The sequence below is a fragment of the Pseudorasbora parva genome, chromosome 4, assembly GCF_024679245.1.
Source record: "Pseudorasbora parva isolate DD20220531a chromosome 4, ASM2467924v1, whole genome shotgun sequence".
Taxonomy (NCBI): Eukaryota; Metazoa; Chordata; class Actinopteri; order Cypriniformes; family Gobionidae; genus Pseudorasbora; species Pseudorasbora parva.
In genome coordinates, this window is record NC_090175.1 from 42293988 (window position 1) to 42313075 (window position 19088).

A 19088-nucleotide genomic window follows, 5' to 3' on the forward strand; every position below is an offset into this window, starting at 1 on the left:
CTAACAAGGAGGCTAAAGGCTGCAACCTCTAGCGTCAGTCGCTAGAGCGTCTCTTGAGGTCAGAGGAGTGAGGTTTACTCGCACAGCAACTACTACTAGCTGGCCTCTGTTACACAAGCACCAATCCGGTTGTTTTTTTTTCTGTGGACTGTACTCACAAAGATATAAAGATCAAGATAAACTTAAAAATTCGCCGGAGTTGTCCTTAAAGGTATTACTAATGGTGAACTAACCCATTTATTAATGATTACTGCATCAGCAACTAATGAAGATTCTACATGAATAATAGATTAAGTAATCATTAAATTGAATTGAATAAGTTAATACAATATTAACTAATCCAAAATTAATTCAAAACCCATAACCACATTACTTAACCAATTAGTAAATTTCCAACGTATTTTGGCTTCGGTGAGAAATGTGGCCAATCACAGGTGTTGAATTTGGAATCCACTCACTCACCGCTCAGTGTCTGTCCAGGTGCTGAGTTCAGTTAACAAGCATAACAAGTGTAGACATTGTGAAAATAAGAGATATTGTATACAAGCTTCACTTATTAATATAGCGGAACTTTGTGAGATTATGTTTATTGAATAAATGACAACTTTTAGTAATTATAAAGGGTGACATCATTATTAATCTTTAGGTTTATAATATATTGAGAATTTGAATAAAACCTTTGTTTTCCATTCTTGACAAGCAACCACATACACGCTTCAATACACTGACCCATTCACATATACATGTGGGATTCACTCGAAAAATGTCATGGCTGACAGTTATATATATTCATGTCGAAATCAGGCTCGTACAAATGTCAGGAAAACATGACTCCTGGCTGCGTGTCATTATCCATGGATCACTGAATCTTTGGTAAGTTGTAAAGACCACTATATCATGCTCAACCTTTAGTTTTAACTGATAATCATTTGCTCTACTCGCGTGTTCCTATATTAACTGCAGTCACGCAGCAGCTCTTCTGCAACCCAGCCCCGGCTGAGGGGGCGTGTTCCGGCAGAAAGTGACGTCAATGCATACCATCTATTAAAGTTCTGGAAGAATCACATTATAGTCCCATTGTTGTATTCTCGAGAATATTTTCTGTTAAACCTTTAGTTTTTCTTAGGGCCCCTAGAAGTGTAAGACACTTTCTCATTGCCAGTATTTCATACAGAGAGAGAGAGAGAGAGAGAGAGAGAGAGAGAGAGAGAGAGAGAGAGAGAGAGAGGAAGGAGAGAGAGAGGGAATTGTCAATTTTTTATTTAAAGGAACTGTATATAAGAAATGTATTTCAATGAATCATAAAATGGCCCTGATATGTCACTAGACATTAAGAAATCATGTTAATTTCAAATACTTATATCACTGACAACAGGCCAGGATATTGTCATTTTAAAGTTGTTGTTACAGCACTCGACTGATGTTGATGTTGACAGCTCTACAAACGTTCCTGCTGATCCTGCAGCCAATCTGGCAACCTCCAGTCAGAAGGAGGGGGAGGGGGATACACTGCTCCACCGTCATTTGAAAGTGATTGCAGTTCCAGTTTTGGCCACAATCTTACGTACACTTCCTTTAATGTTGAATTGTTATATCACATTTTTTATAAGATGATAAAAATTGTTGCAGGTTAAATGAATCTGTTCATTTGGGAATACTTCACCCCAAAGTAAAAATTCTGGCATCATTTACTCAACCTCATGCCATTCCAAACTTATATGACTTTCTTTCTTCCCATTAACTTTAGAGGCTTTCAAACATACAATCTTAAAGTACAATGAGACAGATGTTTGAAACGGTAATGCCATTTCCATGTATGTATCTCTACATACATTGCCCAACAACATTTTATCTCTTGTTTCCTTCTTCACTTTCTCGTTAGGAACATGCTCCGCATTACAGGAGCACATAGATTAACGCATATTCTATTCATTGGAAATGTAAAAATCCTTCACAGTTAAGTCTCCCTTTAGACCATCTGACAAGTTGGGAGAGAGTCAGTGCGAGTGAGAGACAGTAATTAACTGCTTTTATGACTACAGCCATTAGGAGCTCAGCGCTGCATTAAAATTGCATCGTAATGGCTGGAGGCAGACAGACTGCTTGAACAGTAGATGCATCTAAGTTCTGCTGGGGGTAAAGTGCTGATGGGACATCACAAGCTCACGTTTTTGAACTAAAGGCGAGGAGACAGCCTGCACTCCTTGAGATGTTTTAAGGTTACAGTCACAAAAGGGGATGAGACTGTATAGTGCCATTATGGAATCCTCTGCCTCTTGCTCTCGCCCTTTTTACTGGGGAAGAAGCTCTAGTAGTTTTTCTGTACCATAGTTAAAAATTTCCTGACAAACCATTGCCTGATGAGGTAGGATACAGTAGATACAGTACACACGCACGCACAAACACACACACCTACACGCATGCGCACACACGCGCACACACGCGCGCACACGCACACGCACACGCACGCACACGCACACGCACACGCACACACACACACACACACACACACACACACACACACACACACACACACACACACACACACACACACACACACACACACACACACACACACCAACTCATTGGACAAACTTAATTTAATTGAGGGCAGAATTTCCACTAAAATAAATATGTGTATCAGTCAATCAATCATCATTGTTTCAGAGGACCATGTCACCACTTTAGTTGAGGGGCCACAAACATGATGAAGTCATGAGAAGGTAATGCTTAGTTAATGATGACTACTGTATTATAATGTCAACAGAATTCATGTGCTATGTGCTGAGCCTGTGGCCAGTTTTGGGGTCTGACCATTTACCTGCTGGCTACTATGAAGAAGACATGAACATGCCTAACTCAGAGATCATGATTAATAAAAAACTTTAGTTAATCACATTAGTTTATATAACTTACTGGTCTAGCCTGTGCATAAGGTAACGTTGATTTTCGAATATTCCTTTAATAATTCACAATGTCTCACTTACATTACACAACTAGAGTAAAGCAAATTAATTAGGTTAATTGTTTGAATGTGCTCCTTCCGATAAATATAATAAAACATAATTAAAAGTAGTCTTACATGCATGAATTAGATCAATGTTTTTTGTGAACACTGAAAACATCATGATCATGTGTAATAAACCATAATGTATGATGATTTACTCACCTTAGTTAATGTTTTAATTAAGGCGTTGTTTATCCATGAAGTCATGAATGAAAGACGTTGAATTCCTGTTAGTTCCTGATGATTCATGAGATATTAATAAATGTAGTAATGCATAAGTCATGCATGAATTAATGCATGAATTCATGATAATTCATGTACCCTTACTGCAAAGTGTTACCCATTATTTTTTCCCAACTGTAGGGGGACCCTGAGAGCAAAAGTTACCCAGTGCTGCTTTAAAGGGGTCATCTGTTGTTTTATTGTTTTATGATGTACACATCAAAAAATGTCATAATGTACAAATAAAATACATTTTTCCTACCCTGATTTTAGCTTCTGATCTGAACGCTCTGTCTGAAGGACGTGTCTGCTATGAGATGTCAGTCTGCCCACTGCTGTGATTGGCTAACGTCTTTCCATTTGAAACAATATTACTTTAGCACATTGTTACTATTACAGCTCTCATGGTTAACTTATCGTGAAAAGTGTTGCATTACATTTAGAATGGCATTATATTAAAATCTATGACATTATATTTAGATCTATATTAAGATCATGACATGAAACGTTGCAGAGATGAACATTGTAGCCGATCACAGAAACATGCTGAGCGCATGAAAGCAAGATCTTGTCATTGCAACTGAGTTTTTGTGCACACTAACGAATGCTTTTATCTTCACTAACAGTGCAAACGTGACATAGTTAAGAGAGTCATTAAATAAAATGGGAGTTTTGGTGCGAGTCCAGAACTCAGTCACTGATAAACTCTCTTCACAGCTTCAGCTTTCTTTATAGAATTTAATCAACGTTAAATAACAGATTATTTTTATCCTAAAACAAACAATGCAAGTTCATGTTTAGTCACTGGTTTAATTTACTGACACAGACAAAGAACATCTGACTCTAACCTACACTAATCATTACATTTCAGATCAGGCATTAGAATGAAAACACTTACATCTTTCATTTCTATCAAGTCCACTCACTGCACAATAATTTGTAATCCTCAAAGGCATGTTTATTGCTTGGTAGCTCAATCTGGTTTAACACCGGGGCTAAACAGGCAGTGATGAAGTAGGCATTGGTCTTCTTCTGCAGAAGCGGTGCTTGTCTCCTTTTGACGTCAAAGATCCTCACTTTGGTTTTCTGGGCCTGGTGTCAATAAAAGCTTTTATTGGACTAACAAGGACGTTTGCAGTTCTGAAACTGACAGGATATTTGACCTCTTATGCCAAAAGCTCAAGGAAAATTTGATTTCTCAGTTCATGACCCCTTTAATTAAACTGTGTTGTGTAGATCCGTCTGAAAATAGGCTTTTTTCTATTTATTGAGTGTTATCATTTACATAATTTGAATTATTTGAAAACTTGAAGGCAGATTGTAAAGTCAGCTTTATGTGAGTTTTTAAAAGCATAGTTTAAATGATTAGTACTCATAAATGGCAATTGAGATTATTATTATTATTATTATTTTATTATTATTATTATTATTATTATTATTATTATTATTATTATTATTATTATTATTATACGAATGTAAACGTCTATTTCAAAAGTACAAAGTAAAACATGTAGGATACAATGGGTCTAAAGGCACAACTTACACTCTAAAAAATGCTGGATTGTTTTAACCCAATGTTGGGTCAAATATGGACTAACCCAGCAATTGGGTCGTTTTAACCCTGAGGTTGGGTTAAATATTTGCTTTAGACAACCCAATCACTGGGTTAAAACAACCCAATTGCTGGGTTAGTCCATATTTGACCCAACATTGGGTTGTTTTTTACCCAGAATTTTTTTACAGTGTGAGAAAAATATGCTTTTCATACTTCTATAATGTATGATATACAGAAAAATATATATGTTTGTATTGAAAATTATGGAGCAACAGATTTTATGTGAAAATAAATCATAAAAGTTGTTTATTTTATTTAAAAATCTTTCAAATGTATGATTTGAAAAGGGGGCTCGTCGTCACTTCATAAAATTATTGAAGAGCCACTGTAGTGAGATGGGCTTTGGAACGTCGTCTTTAGTGCCTTTTATGGGTCTTTAGAGAGGAAATGACATTGGTGTCAATGAAAGCCTTTCTGAGCCATCGGATTTCCACAAAAATATCTTCATTTGTGTTCCGAAGATGAACGGAGGTCTTATGAGTGCATGTCGAATGACATTAGGGTAAGTAATTATTGCCAGAATTTTCATTTTTTGGGTGAACTAACCCTTTAAATATGGTGCCTAACAGCAGGGGGGCCTTTTACCCCAAATACCATACTTTTGCATATTCTTCCATTATTGAAAAACTGTTGCTTCAATTACCTTGAACAAAACTGAAAAACATTAACAAGACCTTTGTTTCTAAATATATTTGATTATTTTATATTCAATTATTTTATTTTCATATTTGCTACTTCTACAAAATGTTCAAAAACAATATTAGATCAAATGAGTGCAGAATCATTTTTTGCTGCTTCCTGTGATCGCCTCAAAGATCAGACAAATTTCCACGTGCGTCTTGAAAAGCGGATTTTTGGGAAAGTGCTGAGGAAAGTTTTTGTGCCGTCTAATGGTTTAGAGGAAAATAAAATCAAAGGAGCGTTTTACCCCATGAAGCCTACACTTTAAAATACTTCACAATTAATTATAAGTTAATTATAAGCAAGATCACGAAGTATATTTTGACCTTCCAGATATCAAGTACTATATTCACAAACAAACTTTTCTATTATTACCTTTAAAAGATTAATCTGCAAAAAATATATTTTGTATATACCTTGCTGGAACACAGCTCAGCTCAGCCAATCAAATTAGAGGACTACAACAATGTGTATAATTGCCCTGCATGCTTGGGCAATCAAATAGAGGACTGAAACTAACAGCTGCATTATTTTATTTTATTATTTTATATAATATTACATGTAAAACGGTGCAAATAATAATAATATTATTATTATGGTATTACGAGAGCTGTCTGAAAGACTCCATCACGTATAACCTACATTTTCCTGAATGAAAATCTGGATAAAGCTTCTTTGAGGGCGGATAAATAATAATGAATGATGGGATGGAAGAGGGCTCATTATAAAACCCCACGATGAAACGGTTGAATGAAGCAACACTACCAATGTCGACCACATGGTGGCAACACACACAACTCTGCAGTTAATCACATGTTCACTGGAGCTTTGAAGTTGCCTGTGGATGTCATGTACCAACATTGTGATGGGTGCACACATAGCCATAAAAGTGCAGACCCCGACACACGAAAGCCCCGACGAGAGAACCGAGGAAAGTTGTCCGGGGCGCACAACTTATCCAGACCTTACGAAGAGATGAGATCCCACCGGAAAGACGCGCGTCATCTGAACGGCACGGTTTATTTTGTTGATTGAGAAAAGTTTCATGAAGATATACAATGTTTATGAATGGGAGTTCTCTGAACAGCTCTGCACTGGACCCTAGCGAGCAAGCACTTCACCGGCCGCCCTGGGTCACTACTACTCTCGGGTGTTTCCTCATATTCACTATAGTGGTGGATATTTTAGGAAACCTGCTGGTGATTTTCTCCGTCTACAGAAACAAGAAACTTAGGAACGCAGGTGAGTTGCTCGCGCGAGCTAGCACAGGTGCATTCACGTTTGACACGCTTGTCACATTTATGTCACATTAACTGAAAATGTGATGTTTCGGAGGATGGAGACAGAAAACGATACACCACTGACAGGCAGGATTCAGAAAGAGGAGCGCGCACCTATTTATGATATGCGCGCGCCGTCGCACGTTTCATGTTTCCATCAAATCGACTCGCCGGTTTTATTCCGTGTAACCCGCATTTCGTCTTTCCGCTCACTGATATACTTAAGATTGTGTTTCAAATGCTACCAAATCTCTTTAAACTAAATGTGTGCGTGTTTTTACGCACGGCTGTTTGCAAAAGTGCCATCATGTCCAACATGAATACCATCACAATTAGATAATGTTTAGCAAATAAAACGCTATGTTTGTGTTAATTCCACACTAGTCTACATTCCAGTGTTCGTGTTGTATGCAAATGTGCCACTTAATATTATTGAGCAACTTGTAAACACACTTAAAAAATGCTATGACTTTAAATGTAACATGGACACTAATGCATGTTTGGTCTATAAATTCTAGAGATATGCTTCAACCCATTCATTGTCCATTCCAATGGACGTTATGCTTTTGGATGAATTCTGCCATTAATAATACTATATTAAAATGAAGCTGGGAGGTGGCTTTAATAAGACAAGTCATAATATCATGGTAGAGTGGGATTTCGAGTGTGCGACTGCAAAACATCTAGATGTGATTTCAGAAATAATCCTACTGCACGTTGTCTAGTCTTCATCAAATGTGAGTGCCTTTCAGACCATGTCTTACATAAAGTTATTATATATTTTATTTTCAAAACCATTTGCCTGTATCAGAAAGATAGGCGATTTTAGCAATGCTTCTTCATGCTTTGTCATAATTTCTACATAATTTATCTTTGGTGAGATGCCAAAGCTGGGGGTGGCATTGCACTGTGGTAAAAAAACATGAAAAATTGGATCTGGTCAGTGGCAGTTTTGAACCCCACAGAAGGCGATCCAAGGGCCATCTTCATTGAACCGTGGACCAAGGGACATAACATCATACTGGTTGCTCAGTCTAGTGATTCTCCCTTCATTTAGTGTATGCTTGCATAAATAATCAATGCATTTTAAGGTACACATGTAAAATGCAATATAAGTCGCTTTGGATGAAAGTGTCTGCCAAATGCATAAATGTAAATGCATCTAGATTTGGCTATTATTATATATTTGTTAACTTTGTAATTGATGACCTTTTACCATTTAGAACAAGTAATTGAATTCCAGGTATTAATTAGACTAATATATTAATATTTGTTTTGTTTTTTAGTCCAGTTATTTTAAAACAACCACTACAATGATTGTGCATAATACATTTTTAAACATCATGAAGATGTACATCTATATGTATAATCTGTAAGTGCTACTAGCCTACTGTTCAGAGCAAATTTCCATTATAATGCATGTTAGAAAAACCTTTACTATATATATATATATATATATATATATATATATATATATATATATATATATATATATATATATATATATATATATATATATATATATATATATATGTATGTATGTATATTTATTTTAGGGTTGAACGGGTTAAATTAATTATTTTGGGAACTCCGTATCTGTGTACCTGTCATCAGTTGTGCTTTGGGTCTTCCCTCTCTTTTACTGTTTTATCTTTTGAGATTGTCTAGGCACACTGTTTGTCTCTATTAGGGAAAATGAATCTTTCGTTGGATTTGATTGACATGCTGAGCCGGATGTGTGGCAGTTTATTTTGGCATTCATCTGTCCACATCAGTATGATGTGCCATGGGATTGTATTTCTCGTCCTGTCATTCACAGAGTGGGAAAATAATAACACACGGACCGGAAACCTGTCCAAAATCTTAATATCAACAGCTAAGTGCTGGAAAACATGACTCGTATAGACTCGTTAGAAAAACACCGGACTCAATTTAATTAAGCTTTGACCCACATTGTGGGAATTGACATTTTTCCAAGGCCCTCATTAAATGCCTGTTAGGAGCGCGGATATTTAGGACGTTAGAGAATTAAGTGTATGGAAAGAACGTGATGAATATCCGTGCGCACAAGTTGTGCTCGCGTGCGAGTTGAGGCTGTTTCAGTGTCAAGTTCACGCGCTCCCCACTGTCAGTTCCCGTGCGCCTTTGCGCTGACCGTCTCTAATCTCAGAGATTGCATTGCATGTGCGTCTGTACTTCGGCAGCGGAACATGTGATTCATGCTTTCATTCATTTGGTAACAATTATAATCCCCTATTCATTTCTAATCCACAGGAATCAAACGAATCAAATATACACGTGCTTACGCAATGTAGTCCATAATGTGTTGCCAAGTCATTGTAAAAGACGCTATTTTAAAAATATCCAGTAATTATTTATCAGGCGTAGTCTGGATAGCCTAAGAGTTATTTAAGAGATCAATATCCTAATTCAACTGCAGACTGATATGATTTATTGGTATTTAAAAACAAACAACATGTACTTTTTTTGTTGTTTTCGTCAGGTGGGCTCAAGGGAGAGTGTTATTGACTGCTATGGACAATGACCAGAGTGGAAGACCAGATAGTTGTCAGAGATTACGGACTTTCTTAAGGAAAGATAAGAAAAGTTTAAAGTGACCATGATCCTGGCAAAAATTTACAAATTAGTTTTTGTTTTTGAATGGATGCTGTAAAATGTCTGTAATCCAGATGCATATTTTGGTCAACAATTAATAGAGCAAAATATTCAACTTTCTGCATTTTTACATAAAAAAACCCTCATAATTTAGTAGTCAATGTGTTATTAATCCTTTTTTTCTCTCGTGGGTAATGCTTTCTACCTACATACTTACACAAGTATGCATCTTTCTGGAGACTCTCCATAGACGTAATGGTTTTTATACTGTACAAACTGTATATTCTATCCCCTTACATCAACCCTACCCCTAAACCCCATCACACAAAACTTTCTGCATTTTCACATTTTCAAAAGAACTCATTCTTTATGATTTATAAACCTTTGTACCCATGGGACCACAATTTAGGTCCCCACAGTGACACGAGTCCCCATGACTCTGTGCATTCAGGTTGAAGTCCCTAGAAAAACATGTACACGAACATTCCATAAGTGTAATGGTTTTTATACCGTACTAACTGTATTTTCTATATCCTTACACCGCCCCCGCCCATAAACTCATCACAGGAAACATTCTGCATTTTTATTTTCACAAAAAAACTCATCCTGTATGATTTATAAGCCTTTTGAAAAATGGGGACATAAGTAATGTCCTCATATTACACCCGCTCCTTGTAATACCTTGTAATACATACCCATGTCATTATACACATTTGTGTCCTGATATTTCACAAAAACATGTACACACACACACACACACACACACACACACACACACACACACACACACACACACACACACACACACACACACACACACACACACACACACACACACACACACACACACACACACACACACACACACACACACACACACACAAACACACACACACACACAAAAAAAGTCCCCACAAGGACAATGGTTTCAGATAATGCCATTTGCCATCCAACATTTTGTCCTCATAACATTGGGATTACCAGGACCACACACACACACGTGCATTAACATGTAAAGCTTAGATTTAGGTGTGAATCTTAAATGAAGTACTTGTCTTGAACTCTTAGTATCCTTGAAAAATAATGTAATTTGTCAAATGGAGCTTATGTCATTTTTTTATTCCGTTAAAAGGACACTAAAGCATGTTACATCAGCTCCCCACTTTACCTTTTTTGCTGAATAAACAAACAACACATTTAAAAATGGCTCGTCCTTTGCCTGTTTTCACTTAGCGAGGATTGACTCACTTAAAGGTGCTACTTTCATGATGGAGTCGCACCTGGATTTTGTCCAGCAGCCCAGAGGAAAACCATGCTGAGCAGGACAAAACATGGATTTTCTTTTTTTTTTTTTACTGTGGACCCCTGCACCTGCTGGGCTAGCTTCACATCAGAAGAAATGCACAGAAATCACACACACACACACACACCAAGACTAACAATTACCACAAAGTCCCTGTTTGAAATTCAGAATGATCGAAGCAGCCACCACAACTGCTGGACATATGGCTGTCCTCTAGTGCCAGATGAACGAGTGGCAGTGTGTGCCGGGGGGAGGAGCGCTGTGCCACTGCCTGTGTGATTGCAGTGCTCACCCATAATCTGGGATGTCTCTCTCTCGAGTCATTGTATGTGTAGCGGGCAATCGGAGCCTTGTTTTTAGGTCAGAGGAGGATGTGTGTGGTGTGTAGTCACAGAGAGCTCTTACTGTATGCAACCCACAGGCTTCAACACACAGCTCAGGCTTACACTAGAGTGGTTTTTGTAGTATTTGTACAATTGGTGCTGCTTTTCACAAACACACTTTTACTTCTGTCCGGTCAGTAGTTATTTGGAGTGAAGACAGGTGCGGTAGCCTTCTAGTTGGAAGGGAATTATTTTTAATTTTTTTCTACCATTTTTCATATCTATTAGTCAGCATGGGTTTTGTGGTCAGTATGAATTATTCCTATTTTTTTTGTAATTGAAAGAAGTCTCTTATCATGACAGCGTTTATTGGCTCAAAAATAAAGTGGAAATGCAATATTGTGACATTTTTTGCTAATTTAAATACTGTTTTCTATTTTAATATATTTTAAAATATGATTTATTCCAGTTGCAGTTGCATTTATTATGGTAAAGCTAAATTTTCAGTGTCATTATTCCAGTCTTCTAGCTCGACGTCGTAATACTCAGATTCTAGTCAGAATATGAGTCTGATGCTGCTCCATTGGGCTGTGATTATGGGTGTTTCAACCAAACCAAGAAAGAAAATGCCTCTGTACTTAATTGGATAGAACCACAACCAATCAGAGCAACGGAGTAAGTGACGTATGCTGAGCGACGCATAGTTGTCAACAGAACTCAACTGCACGCACTGCATTCTGGAAGAAGCAGAAGAAGAAGATGAGTATAAACGATCTTTGCCAGTGTTGGAAAAATAATTTCTGGATAGACAGAGTACTTACCAACACGATCATCATTTTTAAGAGAAATAATAAAGGTGAATGCATATGAAAAAGTTCTCCGTTTAGGATTAGAACTCAACAAGGTACCAAAGCGCTCTTTGGTGACTTGGATGATTATGTTACTGTTGATCATCTTTTCATCATCGTATGAAGCCAATCCTGACAATTTGATTAGTCTGATTAGCTCTGGTTCGAGCATAGTTGCTCCACGACGGATCAAGTCCAGATTGAACTTAATGACCTACAATGTTTTGGGCGGGCCTAACTCTGGCTGGCATCCAAGCTACCAGTCTTCAGTGTCACATGATCCTTGAAACATTATAATTAGCTGATTTAGTGCTCAAGGAACATTTCTTCTTATTAAAGGGATAGTTCGCCCAAAAATGAAAAATTAGCCCATGAGTTACTCACTCTTAAGTCATTCATCTGCTTTCAAATGAATACAATCAGAGTTATATTAAAAACGTCCTGGCTAATCCAAGCTTGAGAATGGCAGGGATTGTTGCTCTGTTTTTGAAGTCCATAAAAATGCATCTGTTCATCAAATAGCATGCCAAACAAGGCCTTCTGAAGTAATTTGATGCGTTTGTGTAAGAAAAATATCCATATTTAAAACTTTTTTAATTAAAGTTCCAGCCGATCAGCCTTTTGTGGAAAAGTGTTAAAGTGCCTTCTCAGAGTTTAAGATGCATATGCGACATCTGATGAGCGTACCTGGTCGCGTAAGCCTTTTCCACCAACTGAATACGGAATAAGGCGATCGGCCACAAAAATCACATTTTTTGAGGATGACTTGATAAATAGAAAGTTTAAAAGAACTAAATTTATTTGAAATATTACTTTTTTGTAACAGTATAAATACTTCTGCTTGTTTTCATTCAAAACATTTATGTAACTTTTGGAAATCAACTAATGTGTCCCCCCACTTCATTAGGAATATGAATTACATTTCAGTTATCAGATCATAACCAGTATAGACTATTGTGGTTTTCAGTGTATTACAACCCGATCACACATAAATGCGTATAAATAGTACGAGTGTGCAATGTCGTGGAATGTATACGCCAAAACTCATTTTGGCGTGCATATGATACGCTGTTTTTCGCGTGCATATGATACGCACTTTATGGCGTATATATATGTCACGCTCTTGGGTAGGTTTAGGGTGGTGGGGCGTATATATGACGCGCTTGGGTAGGTTTAGGGTGGTGGGGTGGGGGGTTCGTATGTATAATACGCCATAAAATGCGTATCATATGCACGCGAAAAATGAGTTTTGGCGTATACATTCCACGACATTGCACACTCGTACTATTTATACGCATATTTGTGAGAATACCCTGTGTATTAAGATATTTTTTCTGTCTTTTGTCTTTATTTATTTATTTGTTATTATTATGATTTTTTTTGTAGATGTGATAAATTCACAAGATGTGCTGCAACAAGCTTAATTTCCTTTTGGGGTGTTGGCAGTGTTTTCCTTCTGGTGTTTTCACCAATAAGCCTGTAATCATTTGTTTGTATTGGCTGACTCTTGTTTACCCTTTCTGCTCTTTTCGGGTTTGTGGCTTGGGTTTATGCACACACCACATTGACCACATCACATCCATTACGATGTGGTTGTTTATTATTGTATAATTTTGATGTGCGGGAGGGGAGTGATGAGGCCTTTACTGTACTGTAAGTGTATTGTGGGAAGGGTTTGCTGTTTCTAATAAGTGTAGTCAAGGAATTAGTGCAGATGATCCCAATGACATCCTTTCCGAAGACTTTTCAAAGTCTAAAAGGAGTTCATTCACAGATGTAGTGTTTATAGCTCTAACTCAGTGGATTGAAACGGATTTACAGTGGTAGGTCACAGCTGGCTCTGTGCTACTGAGTTTGAGGGAAAGAATCAAAGACCGCAACAGCAGCCTTCTTCCATTTCACTGGGACTTTAAGCTCTGTCCAGTGGAGGAAGGTGTGGGTCTGGCTTCAAAAAGACAATCTGGGGCATTTGAGATATGAGAGAGGTTTTTATACTAAACATGGAAAGAAGTACGCTAGGTATTCTTGCTTGGTTACTGTAAGTGTTTAGCCTAGAAATCAAGATGCACCCTAGCGGTAGCAAATCTAATCTGCCTGCGAGTGTCGTCTAGCAACTCTCAATACCCTTCTGAGCTGTATTCGCCTAACACTTGCCGGGCCAATCACATCGTGTATAGAGTCGGTGGGCGGGGCCATAATGACGACGGCCGAGTTGCACTTGCGTGCTTCTAGTAAACACAGAAACTGGCGAACAGCGTCTAAACCTTAGTATTTTCAAACTATTTTAATATCCATAAACTATTTTAAATCCATATTAAATATCATGGTATATAGGAATAAGAACTAATATGCATCTATTAGGCCATAAAGCTGAACAAGGTAACTGTCCCATCTTGACTCGTATCGTGAGTATTGCGTGTTTCAAGGGAGAGTTAAAGTACGAGTGCACTCTACTGTAAGAAACATCCTCTCAGTTTGTGTCCCCATGGGCCTTGAGTCTGACCCCTCTGCACATTTATGTAAAACTTTTCTGTTCTTTCCTCGTGTGTGTCCCTTATTTGAACCTTGACCTTAAACTTTATGAGAAACCTAAAAAGTGATCTCAGTTCAGCTGAATGTTTTATCCTCTTCTAGAACCGATGGATGGAGTGGACAGACTGATTGTTCTTTGTGGAACATTTTTTGCTTTCTTAAGAGAGATCTTTAGCATTTAGTCTTTCAAATATATGTAACAATATTAAGCAAATTTGACTTATGTAAGGGTGTAGAAAAATGGAGATCTTGCTTTGTTTCTTACTGTAATGTTGTCTTATGCATGTTAGCATGTTCTAATTAGCCGCATGAGGAACATCATAGTGGGAATCAGAATCAATTCCATGTGCTGAAATGTCACCATATCACTGCTATTTGTTTTTTCTTTTGAAACATGTTTTTTTTTAATTTTCCCTTCTGTGCTCATGGCCCTTTTCCAGCTTGGAGAGTGTTATATAGGGCATTCGATATGTCACTGTTCTCAGTCTTTCTGTTCTGACCATTGTTAGCAATAATAAGCTGAGAGGCTGGTAAATTTCAGGAAGCTGGTGATGTGTGCTTCGGTTCTGTCACATCCTGCTGTGCTCATGTGTGGGTGTTTGTATACACGGCTGCATCTGTAACCCCATGTGGAGCTCAGGTGCTCTGTCTCGCACACACAGATGAGTGTGTACACACACAAACACACAACCAGCGCTTATAATAATTTCATAAGTTTTACACTCAGGGATGGATTCCCAAAGCATGTGTTGAAGAACATTCGTTTTGAAAGCCATGTTACATTTATTATGTTACGTATGTTATTATTTGTTACGTTGTTGCTTTTTATGGAAAGTAGTGCATTACTTTTGCATTACTTTTCCACCGACAACTGACTGAGACTCTCCTCCAAAACATGGAGCTTGATCTCACGAAAATGTGTATAAGTTGTCCTGGAATGTATATGCCAAAATGAGTTCTGGTGTGCATATGGTATGCGTTTGTTTGAGTGCATATAATACGCACTTTATGGCGTATTATACGTACGAACCCCCCACCACCCTAATCCTACCCAAGAGCGTGTCATTTGCACGCCATAAAGTGCTTCTCATATGTACACGAAAAACTGCGTAGCATTTGCACGCGAAAACTCATTTTGGCGTATCCATTCTATGAGATTACACACTCGTACATTTGATGCGCATTACCATGAGATCGTGTTGGAACAGGAGATACAGATTAAAAAGTAGATCAGATAGTCATTAGACATGGAATAGATTATCAATGAAGCACAATGGCCCTCATTTATCAAAAGTGCGTACACCAAATTTCCAGCGTACACCTTGTGTACACCCAAACCCACGGTGACTTTGAGATTTATCAATATGGACGTTGGCGTACGGCACGCTCAAATCCTATGCCAGCTCAGGAGGTGGTGTACGCACGTTTGAGTTAGTGGGAAAGTGCGCAGGAAAACAATTCCTAACACCACAAAACGCACTGACAAGATATGCTGTATGACCCACTGTTAAAAAACCACAACAACAACATTCAGTGTTTATTTTTGTGCAACATGAACGTCAATGTTTAATTTGTGTGACTTTACCAAAGCGTTTGATTTGTAGGCGTATGTATTCCTACAGTCGCGAGCCTTTGCGCTTTACCGGCCCGCCTGGCCCGGCAGCTGCGCACGGACTGGGACTAAAATAATTCAGACTGACAAAATAATAAAAATGGCCTTCTTCTTTTAAATAATAATAAAATCAATAAAAACATAAAATAACAAGCGTCATTAAGAATAATAATAATAATAATAAGAAGAAGAAGAATCTTACAAATTGTCATGTAATTATTAATGTGAATGAATGGTATTCCACATCACATCATCATCACTGTCGTACACCCCAATACATGCCGTGATGCGAAATTAAATGCTAATTGTTTCAAAACGTGCTGTAAAATAATGCATTGTGATGCATCCCGTTCTTCGCGTGTTTTCGAAGCTTTGATTATGTGTGCAATATAACATGAGTTCATATTTTGTGTGTAAAAAAACAGTATTTTTCACACAATTTACTTATATGTACACCGCTGTCCTCTGTCCTAAAACGGCCTGATGATTTCCTTGTTCTATGAAGTCCCTCCTTCAGAAATACGTAACAAGTTCTGATTGGGCCAGCGCTTCCCGTGTTGTGATTGGACAGCAGCTTAGCGCACTTTGCCCAGAAAGGTCCCGCCTCTTACCATAAGGGGGAGATGCAAGCGCTGAATGCACGCTTTTCTCCACGTGGGAGAGCAACAAGACCACGCCCCCTTTTTTGCGTGTTCTAGTGGGCGGAGGGTTATTCAACAAACGGTTCTAGTGACGTCATTACATCCCTGCACTTCCTGCTGTAGTCCAAACCGGCCGTTCGCTGTAGGCTTTGAAAGGGAACTTCTGTTAAATAAAATATCTGGCTTGACATTGAACTTTGAGCTTTATAATTTTACAGGTATTATTTATGCTCTAACAGCAACATTACACACTAACTAAAGTTTGAAAGACTCTATACACGATGTGATTGGCCCGTCAAGAGTTTGGCGTTTACAGCTCAGAAGGGTATTGGGAGTTGCTAGACGACACTGGTGGGCAGATTAGATTTGCTGCCGCTAGGGTGCGTCTTGATTTCTAGGCTAAACACTTACAGCCTAGAAATCTAGACGCACATTAAATTATTAATTAATTATAATTTGAATTAATTAATTAATGTGTCAGTATAAAAATGAAAATAAGTTTAAAAAAGTAATTTAGGTGTTATGGTCAACATGTAATTTGTAACTATAAATCATTAATACCACTGCTGAAAACCAATTTAAAATTCTCAAAATTAGTAAAATATGTTTTCTGTATTCCAGGCACCCAGTACTTCATAACCAATTGTGTTTACCACTTTTAATGATTAAATGAACATGTCAGTTTGTAAAAGTTAATTAAAGGACTCTAGAGTCAGGTTCTCTGACCCATGCAGTTTTGTAATGGTCTGCTTCACACCGGTAAGATCAGTGTGATCATTTTTCTTGTTACGTTATTAATGTTGTTTTGAGCATTTTTCAGCTTGCTGCGATTAAGCTTTCTGCTTGCTGTGTTTAGGCAGCAACTTCCTTACCACTGAATATGAAATAAATGAATGAATGAAGTGTCTCTGGTGTAGTGTGAGTGCAGCTAATGGAGCAGTATTCGTGAGTTGGTGAGCAAGGCAGGCATGTGTTTGCGCTAATGGTTAGGAGGTAGTGTGTTTGAGCGTATAGAGCAGAAGTAGTGTAGTGTGATGCCTGAAAGGAGTTATATGTGTGTGCATGTGTAGCTGCTAGAGGTGAGAGTCAGTGACCCGAAAAGCAGTCAACATGAAAGGCACTGAAATCACTCATGCCTGCTGTGGGCATCGCAAAACATGTTCTTTAAAAGGCACAACACGCGTAACACATAACCTGACGTGTTTGTGCGGAGATGCATCTCGGATCCACGCTTGTTTACTTGTCCTTAGGACCCCTCTCTCAGTCTTTTTGGTTGCATTCCCCCCATCTCTTCCATCTGTTTCTATCCGCCTCTTTCTCTGTTTTTACCTCTTTGTGACCCCCTTCTCCCTCCCATTCGTTCTTTCGCACAGACATATTTTGGTTGGGGTGTACTCATTCTTTGTGACATCTTTGTCTGTGTGCATCACTCTCAGTCTGTGCCCCCCTGCTGCTGTAGGAAGTTAATGTGTAAACACATACACACGCACACTTGTACCTGTAGACGAGCTCTGCCAATTGTGTTTTCCACCAACACAATCACACAAGCAAGTTGTTTAACTCAGATAATATTCTGGGGTTATTTTGCCTGATTCAACAGTAAAAAGGTGAATTTAATTATCTGTCTTTTATTTACTTTACTGCTACCTTATCAGAAGACAGGGAAATCTTAAAGGCATAGTTCACCTAAAATTAAAATTGTCAACATTTATTCAACCACATACAGTGCTATGCCCATATGACTTTCTTTTTTTCCTGCAGATAATTTAATGAATATCCTTGGAGGAAATCAATTAAAGGGCAGTACGTCATGACTAAATTTATAACTTAATAAATTAATTCTGTGTTGTGATGTACATCATCCGAGTGAAACTGATTATAAAAAAAAGAAGAAAAAAAGTAGGACATAAGCTTCCCATGAAGTCTGGCAAACGTCACCAGAGAGAAGTCGTTCACAGTGAGATCAATAACATGTTTCTAGAAAATAGAGTAATTTTTATTTTATTTTACGTTGACTTTAATACATTTTTTAAAGGGATGATGAATTGAGAAATCAACTTTCCCATGCGCTTTTGATATATAAAGGGTCATGGTTATATAAGAATATCCTGCAAGTTTCAGAGCTGAAAACTTCCTTGCTACACTCTAAAAAAATTCTGGGTAAAAAAACAACCCAATGTTGGGTCAAATATTGACTAACCCAGCGTTTGGGTTGACTTAAGCAAATATTTAACCCAACTGCAGGGTTAAAACAACCCAATCGCTGGGTTAAAACAACCCAATTTCTGGGTTAGTCCATATTTGACCCAACATTGGGTCAAAACAACCTAGCATTTTTTAGAGTGTAGTCAAAGAAAAGCTTTTATAGACACAAGTCCCAGAAAACGGTCGTGTTCCCATCTTTGTCA

At 37.9% G+C, this 19088-nt stretch overlaps 1 protein-coding gene across 2 annotated transcripts in view; it reads left to right on the plus strand.

The window, feature by feature from the left end:
* The first annotated feature begins 6377 nt into the window (after positions 1-6377).
* Positions 6378-19088, plus strand: part of mtnr1aa (melatonin receptor 1A a) — a 72188-nt gene continuing 59477 nt past the window's right edge. For both annotated transcript variants that reach the window (XM_067441865.1, XM_067441864.1), the window contains exon 1: positions 6378-6767. In XM_067441865.1, coding sequence (XP_067297966.1) covers positions 6584-6767 — 184 coding nt within the window. In that variant the 5' untranslated portion in view covers positions 6378-6583. The remainder of the gene's footprint in view (positions 6768-19088) is intronic.